Genomic DNA, 22,350 nt, shown 5'->3' on the forward strand with positions numbered 1-22,350 from the left:
CATGTATGATGCACACATTTAGCTCTGAGAGCTCCAAGGGGCACAGCGTACTTCTTGGAGCGACATACGACCACAGGGCGATTCACCCTCCCCTGGTGGTGCGCTATGTACAGGGTGACAGGTTCAACCTTCCCCTATGATACCTCGTGGAGACTGTGGAACAGGATGATTAGTTCTCCTGTGGGCCGGGATGATCAGTTCTCTTGTGGCAACTGTGAAACAGGATGATTAGTTCTCCTATGGGCCGGTATGATTAGTTCTCCCGTGGCAACTGTGGGACAGGATGATTCGTTCCCCTGTGGACAGGATGATTAGTTCTCTTGTCGAGGCATCCTACCCATGCAATCTAGGACTCATGGGAAGTACCTCTCATCTGATCAATGAACAGGGAAATGGGGTTCGTTCTCTGATCAAAGTTATCCGGAAAAGACTCAAAAAAAGATAAATGGGTTGGTTGGGGACCATAGTAGTACTATTGATGGACGCATCGTTGTATCTACCATACTCCCTATGCTAGGATGACCTACATTGATCTAGGATCAGTATGAGTGGTTTGAGACACTCTCTTGTGATATTGATCTGGGATCAATAAAACTGACTTCGGGTCACTAGAGAATGGTATGAGACAATCTCGATCAATTCTTCTTCTTCATGGTTCAGTAGAGCAGAGCTCAGCAGAGTAGAGTAGAGCAGTGCAGGGCACTGATGGCAGAGATAGTACAGTCAGACATATGGATTAGCGGATGGAGTTCTCCCTAGTTGAGAGGGAGTGTTAAAATTGGCAACTAGGGCCAATCTCCATGTGGGTTAATGGCAGTTGATATTTTTCTTGGATCCCTCTCATCGAGAGGTGTAGGATTGATCTAAAGATCATCCGATTTCAATAAGTATTCATGGAGATATGAATTTATTTGTGTTATGGGACAATTCGTCAAGGTCGGCCAGCAAGCAAATAAACCCCTCTTGTGCTCAACATTTTAGTATAAACAGAGGTGCCTTGAAAGTCATTTGGACACACATCCTCTTGGTGATCTCTTCCTCTCCACTTGTCTTTGGGTTTTGGTGGGAGGAGAAATCTAAAGAGGATACGTTGCCCTAAAGGATGCCCTAGATCCTAACGCTATCATGGAGGAGATTTTAATGCAATGAAGAAAGGGTTCTATGCAGCTAGTCAAGATGCCTTCTACGCAGCCCTAAAGGAGGAGTCTTTGAGGAGCCCTAGCCACAGGTATACATGCCCTAGCCGCAGTAAAGGAAGGAAGTAAAGTATAAGCCCTCAACGCTGTCAAGAAAAGGCTCTCTAGTTTAAGGAGCTTCAACACAGATCTAAGGAGTACTAGAGGCAGCCCTAGCCGCAGTAAAAATAAGTCTACACACAGTTGAAGGATAAGCCCTCATACACAGCAAAAGAGAGCCTTGATCTGATGTTTGAGTAGCTCCTAAACCGTTGTCCTTAAAGATCCTAATTTGCCGTCATAATGGAGACTCTAGCCACTGTATTGAGAAGAGTTCTATATGTTGTCTAGTGGAAGGTCATGAAGCCCTAGCAGCAGTGAGGAGATCTGAAAGGGAGATGTATTATGCTGTCAATCTAGAGACCTAATTGGCAGCCCTCATCTAGCTCTTATTTTCCATCATGAAAAAGGTCTTATACGCAGCTCTATTAGCCGCAATAGAAGAGGCCCTAATCAGCGGCATACAAAGACCTAAGACGCAACAAGAAGAAGTGGTCTTATGCCGCAGCAAAAGGAAGTATTTCATCAGCACTAAAGTCACATTGTTGTAGGTGACAGCGTGACACATTTGAGATCTGTTTTGGGCATACTGTGTTGCAATAAGGCTGATTGGTAGACATTGTTCTTCAAGGGTAATAGCTGGGCACTGTATGATAACCTTGCTTGCTACTGGGCTAGGTCGCAGGCCATAGCCAACAGCATATCGTATTAGGGGTTGCACAAGGATAAGCACTGAAGGTTGATGTGACTGCTTGAGTGGTCAGCATGTTAGACAGCTTGGTTAGATACAATAGTTGGATGCAGCATGGTATTAGAGACAGTAGTGAAGCGTAGAAAAGTAGTCATTGAGTGCAGAGTGCAGCATTTAGTGCAGATCCGTGATGAGAGCAGCTCAGTGATTGGAGCAGCACATTGACAAGAGCAGCAGCATGAAGTGCCCAGCATGGTCATTAGGTCCAACACTGTGATGATGAGTGCAGCATGGTGTTGCACGGTGAAGTGCAGCATATGGACGAGATGTAGCACAATGATAGGTGAAGGAGTCACCTTGGAGAATCAGTTGAAGCAGCATGTCTCCAACTGATCTCATGTAGAGATGATCTATTCTCTTACCTTGAAAGTCGAAATGTTGACTTCTGTTGTAAATGTACTATCTCTCTCTCTCTCTCTGCTGAACTATTGAAGAACATATAAGAAGAATTGATCAAGGGTTTCCCCACATTGGGGTTTGTCCCTGGCTAGCACCACATCTTGTGTCCTCTTGTCTTGACTTGTCTTCTGTGATTTATATTTATGTTCTATCTGCAATTTACTTTAACGCTGATGTGATTGCTAATCTGGAAAAGATATTGAGCTAACTGTGAAAATTGAAATAAATTGCTCTAGCATAGAACATACCTAAACTTAACAACCTGGATTAGAATGCCACCATGGCCAATCACCGTTGCCCATGCCTAAGGGCTCCAGCTGTATTATACTCCAGCCAAAGATATCCTCCCAAGAATTGCCCCATCAATAGGATACCAACTCATAATCTCCCGCAAATCCAATGCATTAGAAGGATTGAATGCATGAATATTCGTGCATGGAGTAAGTCCACCATGTCGATGTTGCTCCGCCTGGTCAACCAACATGATCCATCTTGGAAACTATGCCCCTCTCTCTCCAAAGTATAGAGGTGGGCAAGTAGTGTTGTAAGCCCTATCTATGTACTCCTGAAGAGCGCTGCTCTAGAACTCCCAAATGTACTCCTCTTGCTGCCTTACTAGGAACTATAGTCGTCCCTCAATGCTAGATATCTTGCTCGTTGACTCGGCACACACCACTCTAAGCTCCCCAATTATATTATTTTGCTACAAGACGGTGCCTCGTACTATCTGGATCCTCTACTTCAATGCCATAAGATCGATACTGAAATGCTCAATCTTCTCCTGGTGGTTACTATCTGAAAATACTGCAACGTTGCTAGCTGCCTTTGCATCTATTTGCAACTCATTGATGGGTGGACCCAAAGATGGATGCTCAACCATCTCCACCACGTCTCCAACTTGAGCCTTCAACTAGCTTTCAAGGATGGCTCATCATGCACATTGTGCATATCCTCCTCATTTGACTCGCACTCCTCTATGTGCTCTCCATGCTTGATCATCATTAGAGGCAAATCCTTCAAATCCTGAATGCCTTCTTCACACATGGGAATAACCTGTTAGGTTATTGGTCACTAGGGGTTTCATTTATCTCCTCTTTCAGCGATCAAACATAGATGCATAGTTGAACTGTTGTCGACATCTTTGTTGAGATTTGGTAGCTTGGGAGGTAATCCAAGCCCTAGGGTTCAAGGTTTGGAGGTTGGAGCACCACAAAAGTGATTTGTGGACTTGGAACCCAAGGTGTGGGCTTTGCACCCAAGCTTGTGGGTGTGAAACCACTAGTGGATTTTGATATGTGATGATTTTAGATGATAGACGACCTTGAGAGGAGAAAGAGGCAACGAAAATCACTCAAATCCAAGCTCTAGAAGTGGAGATATTAATTTTTTATGTGGCTCGTGGGTTTTATGGGTGACAAGTCATGTAGGCTTGTGTTTTGTGACAGTTGTACAAGCACACTAGGATAGTTTGTTAAAGCCCTCTTCCATCTTAGACAGTGCTCCACATCCCCTATAGGGTGCTATCTAAATGAGTGGCTTCTCCGTGACGCCTCAACAAAGGGTGTCCACAAAACTACCAAGAGATTTTCGACGCCAAAGGGAAGAACGCCAAGCATGCAATCTGAATCAACTAAAGTTTAGCATCCACTAAGAAACTATCTCAACTATGTATATCCATCATGAACCATCCCTGATGCTACAATCGATCTTGGACCATCCAGGGGCTGAACATACACCATGTAGCCCAAATCTCATGAAGCACCCGCAAGCATGGTGTAGACATGTCCGAAGTAAACCCAAAAACACAATAGTTTTGTTATTTTGTACCAAAGACTATTCATCATAGCAAGAGAGTTAAGAAATCAATGTTTCTGTATCCAATCAATCAATGGACTTAACATATAAAAAATTAACAAGTAAAATAAATTTAAGAGACTACCTGAAAATGGAGGAGCTTAAGCAAAATTGGAGTGGCATCTAGAAGAGACGAGATGAATGCACAAATCAACTGTTGTGCCTCAAGCATGGAACCTGGTTGGACATCATCTCTAGCTGATGTATTCTCCAGACAAGCCTCTAAAAGAATTTGGCACACTAGGCTGCAAAATTATTCACTATTTAGATATGCATAACTAGATGACATCCTAAAACATTTTGGAAAATATCAGCTTTAATTCTAACCTTGCATATCTTCAGCTTTCAAAAATTACAAATTGCCTAGCAAATTCAACCATACCTTTCCTGTGCAGCAAGTGCCCCCATAATTTCATCGTGTTTCAGTCCATCTTTCCTTCCTCCTTGTGAAACGCCAGCCAGACAAATTCTCCGATTTTTTACAAGTAACTCCATTAGAAGATCTAAGAACACTGAAAGAAGAGGAGTACGATATACCTCATTTTTGCATGCTAGCAAGGCTAGAGGTTCCTGTGCAAGTTCAGCATATGATGAGACAAAGCTTGAAAGATTCAGGTTGACCAAGGATATTTTTAACTTCTGTAGATTGCAACTGCTGTTTGTGTCAATGTCCATGGGCGAAATTTTGATAGAACTGAAAAACAATGGAACGAGAAGCTCTATTTCTGCATATGGCAGGCCTCGCCACCAATCACAAAAACACTTTTGCAAGGGCCTGGCACAAGAATCCTCAAGAAGCAAAGGAACTAGATCATTAACTACCACAGATTGTACATCAAATTTGTTTTCAACAGCCTCAACCTGAATGGCTTTCAATGTTCGGAGTGCAAGCAAAGGCTGCACTAAAGCATTCCTAAAAAGTTTACGCACCATATCAACTGAGAAAAAATGTGGATAATCACAATGATTTCTTTTATCCTCGTGTGCATCCAGGGAGTTAAGAACTATTTCACGTCCTCCAACCCATTCTAAATCTTCAACAACTGGAACACCTTCAATGGCAAGTTCTGTTTGTTTGTCTGATTCTTCAGAATCTTGCAGTAATTTTTGAATGAGCAGACGTTCAGGAAACAAATGAGAGGCCAAGCTGAGCCACTGCAAGTTATATATAAGCAAAGACAATGTTATTAATTCAAGGAAATAAACCACTGAAACACCTAGAATTCAGATCAGAGTCAAAAGTTCAAATAAAGCACAGCAGTAAATTCATTATTTAATATTTTTGCATGAAGATTTTCACAGTCAAGAACTTGATGATGATGAAAGCTTCTGGTAAACTGTGTGTTATTCTCATTGAGATGCCCTACATTTTGGGTGAACACTTCACCCATCTTCAGGGACATAAAGCTTAACTGATGATGCAAAGAGTGCCAGAACATGAATAAATAGAGGATGAAGTCAGAATCTAACCGTTAGGGTAGGTGAAAAGAAAGTGAACATTGATATCACTTAATAATTAATAATGAAAATAATAATTATTAACAACTATTAGAATTTAACCTTTTTAAATTCGAATATCCGTTAATAATTATTATTTTCATTATTAATTATTAAGTGATATCAACATTCACTTCCTTTTCACCTACCCTAACGATTAGATTCTGACTTCATGCTCTATTTATTCATGTTCTAGCACTCTTCGCATCATCAGTTAAGTTTTATGTTCCTGAAGATAGGTGTTCACCCAAAACATCGGGCATCTCAATGAGAATAACGCACAGTTTACCAGAAGTTTTCATCATCATCATTATATAATATTCAACAAAATTTTGAGATAACACCCTACTCATAGAATAAAGACAGATTGAATTGCTTCTTCATGATGTCAAAGTTTTCCTTGCTGACCAAAGAGTCCATTGAAATGCATGCAATTCACCTGTGGAAATAAATGTTCATATGTCGTCCAGTGATCCTCCATATAGAGCAATAAGCTGCGCAAAGGCAGATTTGCAAGCAGTTTTGACCACTGAATATCTTCACTGTCATCCAACTGCAATGAAGCTGAACCACCATAAAGATAACCAAAATATATACCTGCATTTTGCAATACCTGCTCTCTACAAAATATATAAAAAGTAGTTAATGCTGCTGGTGGCACTAATTCAGCCTTTAAATTGTCAAGACCATATTTGCATCTATGCAAAGCATCATAATAGTCAGTTTTGGTCCTCCTTCTTTCCTCTTCTGTAATCATATGATGTGAACAAACAGGCTTAATGGCTGCATCCAGAAAACTACAAGGCAGAGGTTGCATTCTGAATTCCTGGACCGAATCTCCTCCCCAAGGGCTCAAAGATGTCATTTCAGCAAACATCTGTACCAGTTTAACAACTGTCTGCATTCATCCAATAACTTTCATGTCACTAACAAATATTTCAATATCTTCATCTTTCTGGAGATTTCTAACTATGATCTAAATATCCACAGTATAATCATGAACCAAATCCTACATCAAAGTCTTATGGACAAAAACCCCTGTGATATAAGTTTAAATTCTCAATGTGGCGGTTGGATCTTGAATGATAACAAATGCCTAAAAAATAAGAATAATAATAATAATTGCTGAAAGAAATATTAAAGCACTATACATACAGGATGTAATGGCTCTGCAGAACATGAAATGCAATGCATAACAACTTCACGTATGTCAACTGCACAGCGCATAAAATGTCCAGACAGCATAAGTTGGCTGAGAGACTTCAGCAATAAGTCAGCATTTTTCCTGTAAAACCCCCGCTTGAGACATTATTATATTGTTCTAACCAAAGTTAGCATATACAAATTCGAATTCAATAGGATTCAAAAAATAAATCGAATGGAAAAAAAATTCAATATGAAGGAAATACGAACATGTATCCCACTTATATGAAAAAATGCCAATTCTTCACAATTTGAAAAAATAAAAAACTGTAGAATTGTTGATGGCACTGGAGTGATGAGTCGGAAAACAATCACCACAAGATGTTTTTCCTTTTTCTGCTTACTTTTCAGGGTTTTTTCACTTGGCTGAATCACCATTAGATTGTAGAAGTATTTCAGTCTAATGGATGCCTAATTGAATTGTAGAAATCTAATTGGATTCAGTCAACAGTACATTGACCGAATTGAATTGAGTTTCTCAAATAATTTGACTGAATCGAATTACAGTCAACCTTTTGTATTGAAATGACCAATACAGCGGCATTATGCAACTATGGCTCTAAACTTCTAAATAGCACATCGTATAGCCAGGTTTATATGTTCCCAATCTTGTAATTTATAAAACTGTATCTATTGTCAAGAAGAGTCCACAGTTCTTCAATGCGGTCATGATCCCTGACTTTCACCAAATATCATAATAAGCATAACTTCCTTTGACTAAATGCAGAACAATTCAATCTTGGAATATGTAATTTTATCAATAATGTATAGTCAAAAATTATAAAATAAGATTCATCTTATTAGGATCTTCTTCACACGAAAAAAGATCTTCTAAGTTTTGACATCTTAGTATATACTTCGTACTATCTATTCAAATACATTACTAAGCAATCCCAATTGCCATCTTTGTTATAACATTATTTGTTCCTCTTGGACTAGACTGAAATTAAAAATGAAAAATAAACGATATGCATCATACTTTCAAGTTTCAACGAAATAACCATAACAGCTTTCCAACATTAGATAGTCAGAGATCCATTTCATCTGTAACAAGCATGAGAGAAGCAAACATTCTCAAATAGGTCTCACAATAAGCACCCATTTACGACCAAGACTATGAGAATGAACATCACAAAATTCCCAAAAGTAAAACCCGAGAACAACAGAGGATAGCCAAAAATGTACAAAATTACAACCATGAATCTAACCACATATCATCATGGTGGTATTGAGCACAAATTTATCTATTAGTCATATGCAAATTTATCGTAGATCACTTTTTAATCAATATCGGTCTTAAAAGTTTTGAATCATATTTTAATATGAATTGTGTAAAGTTCCAATTTCCCTATGAAGATAGTATGATGTACAAAACAAATGTCTTGTTTCTGGAATTGATGAATCCTTTGATTGTTACATATCAATTTAGTTTTGACTTCCCAAAATAACCAGAAAGAACATAGTGCCCAGGAGGTTTCCCCCGGGATATATTATCTAGTTAAACGAAAAAAGGCAAAAGCATGAGTCACCATCTCACCTTACAACAATAGCTGGTGGCATGTGAAATCTCAGCCAAAGGTTAAGGTACCAATAGAGAAAATCCACGTCTTATTGAAGATGTATTGGCGTAAAAAGTAAATTAGCTGAATTAAGGCCCCCAACAAAGTTAAGGTATCACAATGTATTAATCTAAGAAATGGGACACCCTATTCAGGGCACTTGTCTCATGTTGCAGTCTCTAACACTCAGACACACAGGATATGCATCGCCTGCATGTTGGACATGCAAAGGATGCACATTTTTTATTCCTTTAACTTTTTTATATTTTTCACATATAGATAATTGACACACACAGTACACACACATGTCAATTGGGGTTATCCTGAGTAGTTGGGAGGAAGGAATGAAATCCTCCCCACCCAGGTTCAATTGCTGCAAGTGGCATGATGGATGTTGACAGTATTGACAGTATACATATATTCCATATGCAGAATATAGGGCATTGTACCTGTGGAATATAGAGCGTGTCCAACATGCAGGTCCTGCATACCCTGCATGTCCAAGCATCAGACACCATGACACAAGACAAATTCCCTCAATAGGGAGTACCATTGTAATATACCAGAGCTAAAATATGCCAACAAAATTTGAAAAAATCCAATCTTTTCGTTGATGACTCAAATCGAACAGTTAATGCACAGGATTTATGTCAAATATTTCACACAGATGGAACAAAAATACTTGCAGCACAATAGATTCCAGGGCAAATAACAATTTCATTAACTTGTAGGACAAGGATTTCAACACACAATGAATCTGAGGAACCTGGTGTAGCAGTCTGATCTACAGAAATGGCAATACAATCTCCTGGATCTGCTTCAGCAATATGATGTCAATTTTGGGCTCTTCTGCTACAGGTAACCCAGCTCCAGATTTGCTAATAAACACAGCCTCTACGATCTGGTAACAGGATGATTCAGTCACTCAGCTTCAGAGGTGGTAACTTGCTCTGAGGCTTGGTCTCCTGAAAAGATAATGACTTTACTGTTAGCTTTTGTAGCATCGGCTGTGTTCTAACCATGAAATTTTGTGGAGAGGGTAGAATACATGAAATCTCCAAAACCCAGAATCGTTTCTGGAAATTCACCTAGAAATGACTTAATTAGATTATTAGTCAGTTTTTAAATATTTCCTAAGTCTAAACTTAGAGAATATGACTAATTAATCAGAATCAATTAAGTTATGGTGTGAATGTTCTAGAAACTTACATGGATCGACTTCAAATTAATCCTAATCATCGATTAAGATCTAATCTTGGCCATTGAAGTCTCAACAGAGGACTATAAGAAGTTGATGGGCCTTGGAGAAATTACTTCAACAGTTCGATTTCATGAGCAGTTCGATTTCCTGAGTAGCAGCAGTCAGTTGCCAGAGAGAGAGCCAGAGAGATCGTAGCAGTGAGAGAGGGGCAGAGACAGTGAAGTCGGAGGAAAAATTCCAGATCTGATGAGTGCATTTGCAGAGAAGCAAAAGATCCACAGAGAGGCTGACGTTGGGGCAGCTCAGTAGCCTCTAGAGGCATAGTCAATTTGTTGGGAGAGTTTGACGTTTTCAGTACCAGAAGTCGGGAAGGAGTCCCAGAGTGCCGGAGAAGTGCCTTTCTGATCAACAGAAGGCAAAACGACTTCCTCAGAGTCCAGTTTGAGGCTAGACGTCCAGCGAGCTACGCAGAGCAGCGTAGAGGCTCAGAGGGCCAAAATTCTGAAGGCAAGTTGTGCCGGGAGGTTGCCTATGGGGTGAGGAAAATTCCTCTCCAGATTTTGGCAATATTTCTCTGTAGGATTGTCATTTTCGACATCCAGTTGTACTCAGATTATTTCACTGCTGCATAATAATAAAACCCTTAGCTGCTGCACTGGTTTTCCCGAGTTGGGTTTTTCCGGGGACATTGGTCCAAAAATAATTGTCATTTTACGTGTGCATGCTAGTATTTCTTCTAGTGTTTATTTCTTTTGCAATTTATTTGTGTAGGTTGCAGTGTGACTGATTCATTATTTGATGTAGCACATAGTAAATAAATTGTTAAAATTAAGTTAACAATTAGGAAAAAATTTCCACTTGCTGCAATAGGATTCGGGTCACCGATTTTTCACATGCTATGGTATCAGAGCACAAATGACCAGTCGGAGAGCTCAGTGGCGAAGAGGGAGTTTCGTTGTTCATTGAGGTGCAGCAGTTCAAAACCCCAAAGGCAGTGCAGTCACCTTGGCCAAGAGCGTGAATTCTTGAGGAGAAATCGTTTTTTCTATGAGAGGGACAGAAAAATTCGATCTCTCCAAATCGAGGGTTTGCACACGCAAAGGGAGCAGCCAGTGTTTTTCACAGAGCAAATCTCTAGCTAGAAGCAGCAGTTTTGCACCAACATGACTAGCGTCGAGAGGAAGAAGAGCACACACTGAGGGAAAATTTTCCTCAGGGAACTTCTAGTCTCAAGAAGTTTGAATTCCCTTGCAGATCAACAGTCATTGTGAGCAATTTTTCTCATTCTAAAAGGGAGTGTGAATAGCCTAGCAGCAACTGAGCAGAAGGGAAGAGGATATTTTTGAATCATCAATGACAGTTGAGTAGCAACAGTGGTCGAGTAGCAACAGCGGTCGAGTAGCAACAACGGCCGGGTAGCAACAGCTGAGCGACGGTCGAGTAGCAACAACAGTCGAGTAACAACAGCTGAGCGACAATCGAGTAGCAACAGCGGCTGAGTAGCAGCAGTAGCCGGGTAACAGCAGCTGAGTGATGGCCTAGTAGCAACAACCGTGTTGAGGGAAAGAGGGAGATTCCTGTTTATTTTCCAGTTTTTGAGTTTTGCAGATTTTGCAGCTTTGCAGAGATGGCCATACGAGATTGCCAGAGGAGGTCGTGTGAGTTAGCCAGAATGCAGATCTGGGCAGCAAATCGAATTCTAGTTGTCAGAGACAGGTACCAGAGGAAGTACGAGTTGTCTAGTGTAGGTTGCAAAGCGAAGAAAGGTCCCAATAAGGGATAAGGCTCAAAAGGAGATAGTGAGGCACCAGATCCAAGAGGAGTATGAGACTCCAATGTGCCAAATTAGGCAGGATTCTTAAGGAGGTCCACCCCTTGAATCAATACCTTGCTACGGGGCCCACAATAGTTTGTAGCAGGATGGATCAGTGGCACTAGATACAGTCAGATGCTAGAGTGACAGATGCAGAGTCTAGTCGCAGTCAAACACTGGACATCGCAGTGCAGAGTTGGAAGCAGTGTAGAGTGGCACAGTGCAGAATCAGCAGCAGCGCATATGCCTAAGTGACAGCGCAGATACTAGCAGCAGTCAGAGACTCGGGTGACAAATGTATCATACTGATCACAGATGATTCAGTATTTAGGATGCTTTTAGTTGCAGATGCTACAATTGCAGCAGCAACAGATGGAGAGGGAGTTGTAGTGCAGATGTAGTGTTGGCAGCAGTTCAACAAGGTCTGCAACAGCACAGATGCAACATATATCAGAGTTGCGTAGTGGTTGGTGGGCAACAGCACCCAGACATCAACAACGTGACAGGAGATGATGCAAAGACAAGGTGGTGCTAGAGGGAGCAACAGCACTAGAACACATTCCTTGCTAAGAGGGAGTGTTAGTTTTTGTAGCATCAGATGTGTTTTAGCCACAAAATTTTGTGTAGAAGTTAGAATACATGAAATCTCCAAAACCCAGAAATCGTTTCTAGAAATTCCACCTAGAAATGACTTAATTAGATTATTAGTTAGTTTTTAAATATTTCCTAAGTCTAAACTTAGGGAATATGACTAATTAATCAGAATTGATTAAGTTATGGTGCGAATGTTCTAAAAACTCACACGAATCGACTTCAAGTTAATCCTAGCCATCGATTAAGATCTAATCTTGGCCATTGAAGTCTCAACAGAGGATTATAAGAAGTCGATGGGGCTTGGAGAAATTACTTCAACAATTCGATCTCATCAACAGATCGATTTCCTGAGTAGCAGCAGTCAGTTTCCCGAGAGAGAGCTAGAGAGATCGAAGCAGTGAGAGAGGGGCAGAGATAGTGAAGTCGGAGGAAGGATTCCAGATCCGGTGATCCGGAGGAAGATTTCCAAATCTGGAGAGGCAGTAGCAAGAGGTTGAGTTATTTCGAGTGCAAGCTGAGTTATTCTGAGTGCAGGAAGGCGCGAGTGCAGCAACGCGCGAGTGCACAAACGCACGAGTACAGGAATGCGAGTGCAGCAACGCGCAAGTGCAGGAACGTGAGTGCAAGCAACACGAGTGTCGGGGTTACTTAAAGAATATCTCTACCAGGTTTTCTTGCTATTTGGATTGCCGGTTAGGCATCCATAGATGTACTCAAATTTCACTGCTGCATAATAAAATAAAACCCTCACTGCTTCACCGGTTTCCCCGCATTGGGTTTTTCCGGGGACATTTGTCCAAAAATAACGATGTCCTATGTGTTTGAACTTTGTATTTCCTTGCTCAGTTTCTATGTTTCAGAATCATATTTAATTTGGTATAGGTTGCTTCAGTAATTTACTTCAATGTTTCAAGAAGAAATCTGAAACAAGTTTGTAATGTAAATTACGATCTAGGTGAAGTAGATTTAGTTGGTTGCAATAGGATTCCTAAGATTGTTAGATCTAGGAATTTTCACATTTCATGATATTAATTTTTATCTCAATCCAATGTCCAGATCAAAAGTTATGCCCATTTAAATTTTAGTCATTTAATCCCTCCCACATAGACAATGACCTACCACGGGTAACCCCACCTCACTGAGGTGGTTCCACATCACTTTGGGCTCCAACGTGGCCATGGCTAAGTCCTCGTGGCACCTGCCACATCACCTAGCCCATGGACCCCACAAGTCTGGCCCTTAATGTGTGAATCTGATGTTTTTGTTATATCAAACTTCCTAGAAAATCTGGCTTTCCCAATTTTTTATAGCGTTTTAGCCTCTCAGATGCATCCAAATCACCCCCAATATCTATTGAATACAATTTTTTATTAAGGTCACTTCGGTTTTAGCCCAAAATAGGCCCCAGCCTAGATGGCCTCCTCCTCAACTCTTCCGCGAATGTATCTAGGACTCAATAGAATCTGACTCCTCTACAAAGGTTGCTTCGTGACAATTCCTAGATACTGTCGAAATTCTATAGCATGTGCAGTAAGATACAATTTTCTGATCTGATAATTACTTCCTAATGATTTGCAAACAGTATTTCTCATGCCACTAATATCATTAGCAATTACATAGAAAATCTCAACTATAAATGCAGTGGAAACAATAAAGATCATAGAAAGACAACCATGCATAGTAGACACAATATTTTTACCCTGGGAAACCCAACCTTGGGAGAAAACCCAACAATCTTTTCTTGAGGAGAAATTGTCTTTTTAACAAGGTTTATGATTCAGAAATTTCAAATTTGTCTAGAAATTTGTGTCAACATTACAAGTCAAACACTAGTTAAACCTGGTCAAACACTTATTGGTTAAACCAGTGAAAATATCAACTATAGTCAATGTTGGTCAAACTAGGCCTACAGTCAAACTTGGCCTGTGATCACCAATCTGCAGTGAATCCGCCATGCAGCCTTATGGTCAATGGTCTACAGTCAACTCGATCAACCTGCGATCAAATTCAGTCAAACCACATGTGGTCAAACTCAATCAATTGCAATCAAAGTTTGCAATCAGTGCTGGTCAAAATCCTCACATATGCGGCTGTACGAACTGGTCAAAACTCGTTGGTCAAACTCAGTCAACTCCTCACACGTGCAACCTTTAAGAGAGATAGAAAATGATATATAACAAAATTCTCCTTAGACAAATTTCTCCTCCACTAGAAAAGATTGAAATGAGCTTGCCATCTTGATGATTGTCTCCTCACATGCATGTCTACTTATATAGAGCTCTAATGTTGAGTGGAGACCCAATAAGAAGCTCCTCATCACAAAGAACCCCTTCACTTATTGAGCCAACATTCCAACTCAACAATAGACTAGAATTGTCATTCCATTGTTGGGTGAAAACCCCCATTAAATAAATAAATCGACCCTACTCTATAAAAAATAGATGACTCCATCTGAGACAGAGTAATGTGAATACCATGGGCCAATCTCCCCAAGCCAGACACTAAGGCTAATGGAAGAAAGACCACCCTGGGCCATTCACCCCTAGCCAAATCAGCATGGCCCCATGGGTGAATGTATCATTCTCCCCTAAGTAAATCAGTATGACCTTGTGGGAGAATGTCTACTCCAATGATGCAAACTGAAGAAACATCAACACTCCTCAGCGAGGGAGACATTTTGCACGCCAATCTTGTCCCTAAAGTATATAAACTTTCCCCTAGACAGAAGATTGGTGAAAATGTCCGCAATCTGCTCACCTGTGGATATGTATTGGAGCTTCACTGCTCCCTTTTGCACCATGTCTTGGATGAAGTGATATTTGATCTCAATGTTCTTTGACCTGTCATTAAATATTGGATTCTCCGAAAGCTTGACATAGCTTTGATTATCACAATATATCAAGGTTGTCTCTAGCACCTGATCAAATAGTCCTACAAGAAGCTTCTGAATCCATATTGCTTCTTGATTTGCGACATTGGTTGCAATATACTCTGCTTTTGTTGTATTGAGTGTGACAAGAGTTTGCTTCCTGCTAATCCAGGATATCATAGTTGATCCCAAGCTGAAGTAGCGCTTAAGGGTGCTCTTTCTTTCCATTGCACTCCCAGGCCAATCAAAATTAGCATATCCCTACACCCTCACTTCACCACCTATGAGTCGAGACATATCTCAAACCATATCCAACTATACCACGTAGGTACCTCAACACATGCTTCACTACAACCCAATGTACATGCCTCGGCTCAACCATAAACTGGCTCAAGGTGTTCACTGCAAAGCAAATATCTAGCCTGGTGTTAACCAGGTACATCAAGGATCCAACCAACTACTTATACATGTCGGTATCCACCAAATCTAAATCTAAAGCAAAATCGCTCAACGTCTTTAAATTTGTCACCATAGGTGCAACCATGGATGTATAGTCCATCATACCAAATCTCCTCAAGATATGAACTGTGTACTTCCCTTGTCCAAGGAAGATCTCACCTGGCCTCTGCCACACCTCCAATCCCAAGAAATAATGCATCAAGCCAAGATCCTTCATCTCGAACTTTGAAGCCAACTCCCTCTTGCACCTGACAATGAACCTCTCTACCCCAATAAGGAACAAATCATCAACATACAGCACCAAGATTAAAGGATCACCATCAACAACCTTGTAGTAAAGGTTAGGATCCGCATCACTCTTGGTGAAGCCCAAACTCATCAAGTATCCATCAATCCTAGAATACCATGCCCTAGGTGCCTGCTTGAGTCCGTACAAAGCCTTCTTCAATCTGCAAACATGGGACTCCTTCCCATGTATCACAAAGCCCTGAGGTTTCTCTATGTACACTTCCTCCTCAATCACACCATTGAGGAATGTGGTCTTTACATCCATCTGATGTAACCTCCAACCCATAACTGAAGTAAGAGAAACAATAGTCCTAATAGAAGTGTACCTGACGATTGGAGCAAAAGTCTCCTCATAGTCCTCTCCCTCTTTCTGGGAGAACCCTCTCGCCACAAACCTCGCTTTGTACTTCTCGATGCTGCCATCTGTTGCATGCTTGATCTTATATATCCACTTGGAAATCACTATTGACTTCCCTTCTGGTCTCGAAACTATCTCCCACACATCATTCTTCATGATGGACGGATACTCCTCTATCATGGCATCCTTCCAAGCCTATTGGCCTTCTACCTACTCATAACTGGAAGGTACAAAATCAATGATGTAACTCATCAATGCCATATAACTCGATAACCTCTGTGGTCATCTGCTCTCCCTAAAAGTACCATTGGGAGTTGCTTGCCTCTTTGTATCCTTCAAAGCATCACGAAGCCATGTTGGCCTCTTCTTGGTCTTGGAAACATCTCTAGGCCGGTCCACTGGCTCTGCTGGCTCTACTAACTCCTTGTGATAGTCTGAAAGATGAACAACTAGACTAGAGGGATTTGTACCCATATCCTTCAGAGCCTACTACTCCTCACTATCAACCTCCATATGAGACTCTCTAGACCTCCTCAAGACTAACTCCTCATCAAAAATAACATCCTAACTAACCTCAATCTAATGTTGTCATGGAACATAGATCTTGTAGGACTTTGAAGTCTCATTGTATCCCACAAAAGTAACATTCTTCCCAAAAGGTTCTAACTTCTTCCTCTTCTCCTTGGGCATGTAGATGTATACTAGACAACCAAAATCCTCAAATGACAGACCTCTGGCTTCACTCCCTATGAATGCCTCCTCAAAGTCTTGTCCTCCAATATCCGATGAGGACTCCTATTATGAACATAAACTATCGTATTGGATGCCTCTACCCATAAGAACATGGGTAAATCCTAATCATGAATCATCGCCTTGACAGCCTCCACAATGGACCTGTTCTTCCTTTCCGCAACCCCATTCTGTTGAGGGTTGTAAGGAACTACCTACTCCCTCTTGATCTCTAACTCCTTGCACAAATCACTGAAGTCCTTGGAAGTATACTAACCTAAAAACCATGAACTTCTTCCCTGTCAAGTTCTCTACTTGAGACTTGAACTCCTGGAACCTGTTGAAGACCTCATCCTTGGTCTTCATGAAGTAGATCCATGTCTTCCAGGAGAAGGCATCAATGAATGTCACATAGTACAAAAAGCCACCCAAAGATGATATTGTCATCGACATGCATACATTTGAATGTACTACATCTAAGATCCCCTTGGACCTACTATCACTGCTCAGAAAAGATCCCTTCGTATTCTTTTCAAGTGCACAACCTGTGCAAACACCCTCATGCTCTACCTGAAGCTCTAGAAGACCTATATCCGTGCTCCTCAATGTTGGCAAAGCCCTACAATGCAAGTGAGCAAATCTCCAATGCCATGACTCACATAAACTAATATTGTCATGTACCAATGCATGGGTTGGAGGTCCTAACAATCTGTACAGTCCACCCTCTCAAACACCAATCACAACTACTAATTCTATGCTCAAGTCCTTAGGCCATACAAAAACCTAATCGTCTACAAATGAAACTCTGTAACCTCTATCCTCCAATGTTGAAATAGAGAGCATGTTCTTCTTCAATCCTAGTACAAACAATATATCTCTCATGTGTATAGAATCTTTAGCTCCAACTAAAATGTTGTCCCAACTCCTTTTACCGCATACTTGGCATTTTATCCAAGTTCCACCTGTAATGTTGAATCCTTCTCTGTAAAATTGGTGAGAAAATCTCTCAAACCTGTCATGTGCCTAGAAGCACCATTATCCACCAACCAAATATCATTATTGTCTGTAATAGTGCTTGAAAGAGCGGAGACAAAGAAATATTTTTTTCAAAATCCATTTGCAATCTCATTAAGTTTAGATTCCTTTATCTTCTTCTATGGTAGATGCTCATCATCATCAACATCGGTTGTTGATGCATGCTACTTTCCCTTCCTTTTCTTCTAAGGACACTGGGAGGCATAGTGACCAAATGTACAACACTTAAAGCATTTGATCTTTGAAAGATCCATCTCTTACTTATCTTGAATTGGAGTTGATCTTCCACCAAAGCTCTAATACCATATTGAAATTCTATAGCATGTGAAGTAGAATACAATTTTCTAATCTAATAATTTATTCCTAATTATTTTCAAACAGCATTTCTCATGCCATTGATAACATTGAATAATTACACACAAAAAAGCTCAATTGTAAATGTGGCGGAAACATTAAATATCATAAAAAGACAGCCACGGATAGTAGACACAATATTTTTACCGTGGGAAACCCAACCTTGGGAGAAAACCCAGCGATCTTTTCTTGAGGACAAATTGTATTTTCAGCTAGAAATTAGTGCCAACATTACAAGTCAAAACACCGGACAAACTTGGTCAAACAGTTATTGGTAACAAACCAGTCAAAATATCAACTCTGGTCAACACTGGGCAAACTAGGCCTGTAGTCAAACTCGGCATAGTATAACTCGACCTGCGGTCAAATTTAGCATATGGTCAATCTACACGTGCGGCCCTATGGTCAACAATCTGCGATCAACCTGCAGACAAATTCGATAAAATCTCTTATGGTTAATTGTGGTCAAAGTCTATGATCAACTACGATCAAAGTTTGTGGCCAGTGCTAGTCAAAATCATCACACATGTAGCTGTACAGACTGGTCAAAACTCGCTAGCCAAACTCAGTTAATTCCTCACACATGTGGCCTCCAAGAGAGAGATAGAAAATGATAACAAATTCCTCTTTAGCTGAATTTCTCCTCCACTAGAAAAGATTGAAATGAGCTTGCTATGTTGATGAGTGTCTCCTCACATGCACGTCTATTTATATAGAGCTCTAATTTTGAGTGGAGACCCAATAAGAAGCCCCTCATCACAAGGAACCCCTTCACTTAGTGAGCCTACATTACAACTCAACATTAGACTAGAATTGTTTATTCCATTGTTGTGTGAAATGCCCCATTAAATAAACAAACAAACCATGCTCTATAAAAAATAGATCACTCCATCCTCGAGCAGACAATGTGAGTACCATGGGTTAATCTGCCTGAGCCAGACACCAAGGCTAACAGGGGAAACACTGCCCCATGCCATTCGCCCCTAGCCAAATCAGCATGGCCCCAGTGGTGAATGTATCATTCTCCCCTATTCAAATCAACATGACCTCATGGGAGAATGTATGTGTGACGTTGCAAACCACAGAAACATCAAGAGATACCTTATGAACTACCCCACATCTGGCCATTCAAGTCTTTGCCCAATTGGGCCCCACTCTCAATTTAACTTCTTCGCAAATATATTCAGGCCCTTTTGAATTTGGTGCTTCCACAAAAATGCACCAAGGCAGATCACCTGAATGCCCAGATATGTCTGGGTTGCTTATAGTGTATCCGACCAGGAAATAAAGCTCCGGGATCAATCATATTCTACCTTATACTAACTCAGAAAGTCCTCAAGTAGTTCAAGGATTTGGTCAAGGTTCTCCTAGGAACCTGACCTAGCCCAAAACGTCTAGATTTACAAGAATGCATCCTCATACCAAGCACAATTAGACCAAGTGCTAAACATAGATAAACTACAATCACAGAGATATAAATTTGCCTACAATCAAGCCTTGAAACAAGCCAATCCATGGATAACTACACTATAATTCCAACTACAACAATACCAAATTCCTCTAAAATTGGATCTGAACAACTCCATCAAATCCCCTAATGTACCATGCATTATTTTAGTATTGGACAATAGATAGAAAATAAAGGAATGACCAATCATATACAATAGAAACCCATGCTAACTCTTAGCATGCCATACAAAGCACTTTAATAGCGAGTTTCATTAGTTATTAGATAGCAGAGACTCCTTGACAATTATCATACCCAAGCCATGGAATTTCACACACCATAACAACTTAATTGGGTTCATTATACCACCATATATAAACATGTAAATAGCTTTGCAATTCAAGAAACAAATTAGCATCTATAGGGATCTACAAGTCCCTTACACCATGACAATCACATAACCATCTCATTGCAAATACATAGGAATATGTTCCCTCATTAACAATGTTGATACACTCATTTTCATATAACAATAGTCATCTTACAAGTGGCACATCTCTACAAGTAAATATACTTATCTTATTATCTTGAGTGACTGGAAACTAAGGGAGGTGTTGACCACTTTGTGTCAACTACCCTATAGCAGCATACAATTTTTCAAAGCATTCCATAATGTTCGCGCAGTTAGACATCCAAAGATCATCATCATCTTTAAGCATTTTTTTCAAAATTGTAAACCCAAATTCTGCAACCATATGGACCATATCTAAAAATGATTCTAGCATGTTTATAAAGCCATGTAAAACACTTAGGTAAGGTTAAGATTTTCAGCAAAGAGTTTCACTCTAGGGAGTTTTTTAACCTTGACTAATTATTTGTGTTTTTCCTAAACATCAAATAATTAGCAGAGTTTTTCTCCCAAACATACCCCAAAGATAGAGTGGGGCTCAATGGTGAAGTCTTAGGCGAGTCCTAGTGTATAGAGTCGATGTAAATTATCATGCTAAATCATGTCTTGAGTTTCGCAAAATTTGGTTAAGTCTAACTGTTTAATTTTAATTATTAAAATTTCCCACTGGTCGGGATTTTAACAATTATTTTGATGTAAAATGTAAAAAGTAATGTTTATAGAAGTTGATGGGGGTATGGGTACTCATAATTAGAACTTCTACACCTCAACTCTCTATTTAGACAAAATTTGAGAGTTGAAATCATGTCTATCCCCTCAAATTATTTTTATTTTCTTTTCCCGGCAAAAGATCGCAAAAAAAATAGTTGGAAAATGGTCAAAAATTAAAAATGAGAAAAAATAAAATTCTCTCCAAGTTGAAAACCGATTTTTTGGAAAACGAAGGCCTTCCCGAGGAAGATTAAATTTAAAGGACTCATTCCCAAGGCAGAAAAATCCCACAAAAAATTCCTTGGACTAGGAAAAATAATTTCTCAAGGAAAATCGATGTTTTTGGTTCAAGTGGTTAAATTGAATGAGGGCATTTCGAGGAAAGAAAATGGAAAATATTTTTGAGGTCCCCTATCAAAGGAAAATTTTGATTTTTTAAGAAAAATCAAACTTTTAGACCATGGTGGTTAATTAAAGGGGGGTTTTTCAAGGAGAAAATTTTGAAAAAAATAAAATTGGACCGGGATCAAAGCCTTCATCAACAAATTCGAATTTCTTCTTCAAGATCAAGGGTCAGAATTGAAGTTTAGCATGGATCAAGCTTCAACTAGTCGTTATTCTCTGGGATCAAGTCAAATTTGTGCACTTCATTGGACCTAGCCATTTTTCACTTGGAGGGGGATCTAGATCTCTCATTTTTCTATAAATTGAGACCGAGGCTCCACATTGTAAACATCTTTGGATGGTGTAATTGGCTCTGGAAGCTCTCTCTTTGTAATACCTTTTTTTAATACTAAATCAAAAGCATTTGGGGTTCATTGATGGTAGTGTTTCTCTCATGTATCTTATGGTAAATTTTTCTGGATACTAAACTTAATGCTCTACTGAATAAATTTTAAAGAGTTGTTATTTCATTAGCCATTTGTGGAGTAACTATTTGCACAAGTATCTTTCATTAGTCACTGGTTTTAGAGAATCATTTTAATTCAATTGTTCTGGCAGGTATCTCTAGTTCTTGAGAATTATTTTGTTATCTAATCTCTATTGATCTAACAACTTGATCTTAAGTGTGTAGAGATATATTTCATATTCAGATCTTGGGTTTGAGGGGAAGTCTTCAATTGGACCAGCCAACTCCCAAGACATAAGATCTGAAGAGCCTACTTGATTGAATTTCCAAAACTTATCTAACGAATAATTTCTTGCAAGGTTTATTGGCTAGTGCTCCATCTATTATTCACCAACTCTTTTATCTATTGCACTTTAAATGATCTATCTGCTATTTCTAGAGCTATATTATTGGATCTATGGGCAAAGGTGTCCTCATACCCATAGATTAGACTTGTAAATTACTTGTAAAATTTTGTATATATTTTTCTATCCTTTTCATTGTAAATTTGTATATATTTTAAAACTAACACTATATAGAAATCCTATTGACCTTGTACATATATTGTTGTTGGTTTCTCTGATTTGTTCTACAAATCTGAAGAGAACATTAAAATTTCTAGCTTGGATCTATTTTTGCAAGCTTAATCCCATTGAAAATTTGAAGGAAAATCAATTTTTGAAGTTCGCATCTGCT

General features: G+C 39.7%; 1 protein-coding gene across 3 annotated transcripts in view; it reads right to left on the minus strand.

The window, feature by feature from the left end:
• The window catches only part of LOC149260536 (uncharacterized), a 216,938-nt gene that overhangs the window by 68,380 nt on the left and 126,208 nt on the right, over positions 1 to 22,350 (minus strand). For all 3 annotated transcript variants that reach the window (XM_089420797.1, XM_089420805.1, XM_089420801.1), the window contains 4 exons: positions 6,892 to 7,021; positions 6,176 to 6,634; positions 4,622 to 5,394; positions 4,325 to 4,484 (listed from right to left, as the gene is read on the minus strand). In XM_089420797.1, the coding sequence (XP_089276923.1) occupies positions 4,325 to 4,484; positions 4,622 to 5,394; positions 6,176 to 6,634; positions 6,892 to 7,021 (1,522 nt within the window). The remainder of the gene's footprint in view (positions 1 to 4,324; positions 4,485 to 4,621; positions 5,395 to 6,175; positions 6,635 to 6,891; positions 7,022 to 22,350) is intronic.

This window comes from Pinus tabuliformis, chromosome 6, assembly GCF_031772625.1.
Source record: "Pinus tabuliformis cultivar Carrire ecotype Pingquan chromosome 6, CPIR1, whole genome shotgun sequence".
In the NCBI taxonomy this organism is placed as follows: domain Eukaryota; kingdom Viridiplantae; phylum Streptophyta; class Pinopsida; order Pinales; family Pinaceae; genus Pinus; species Pinus tabuliformis.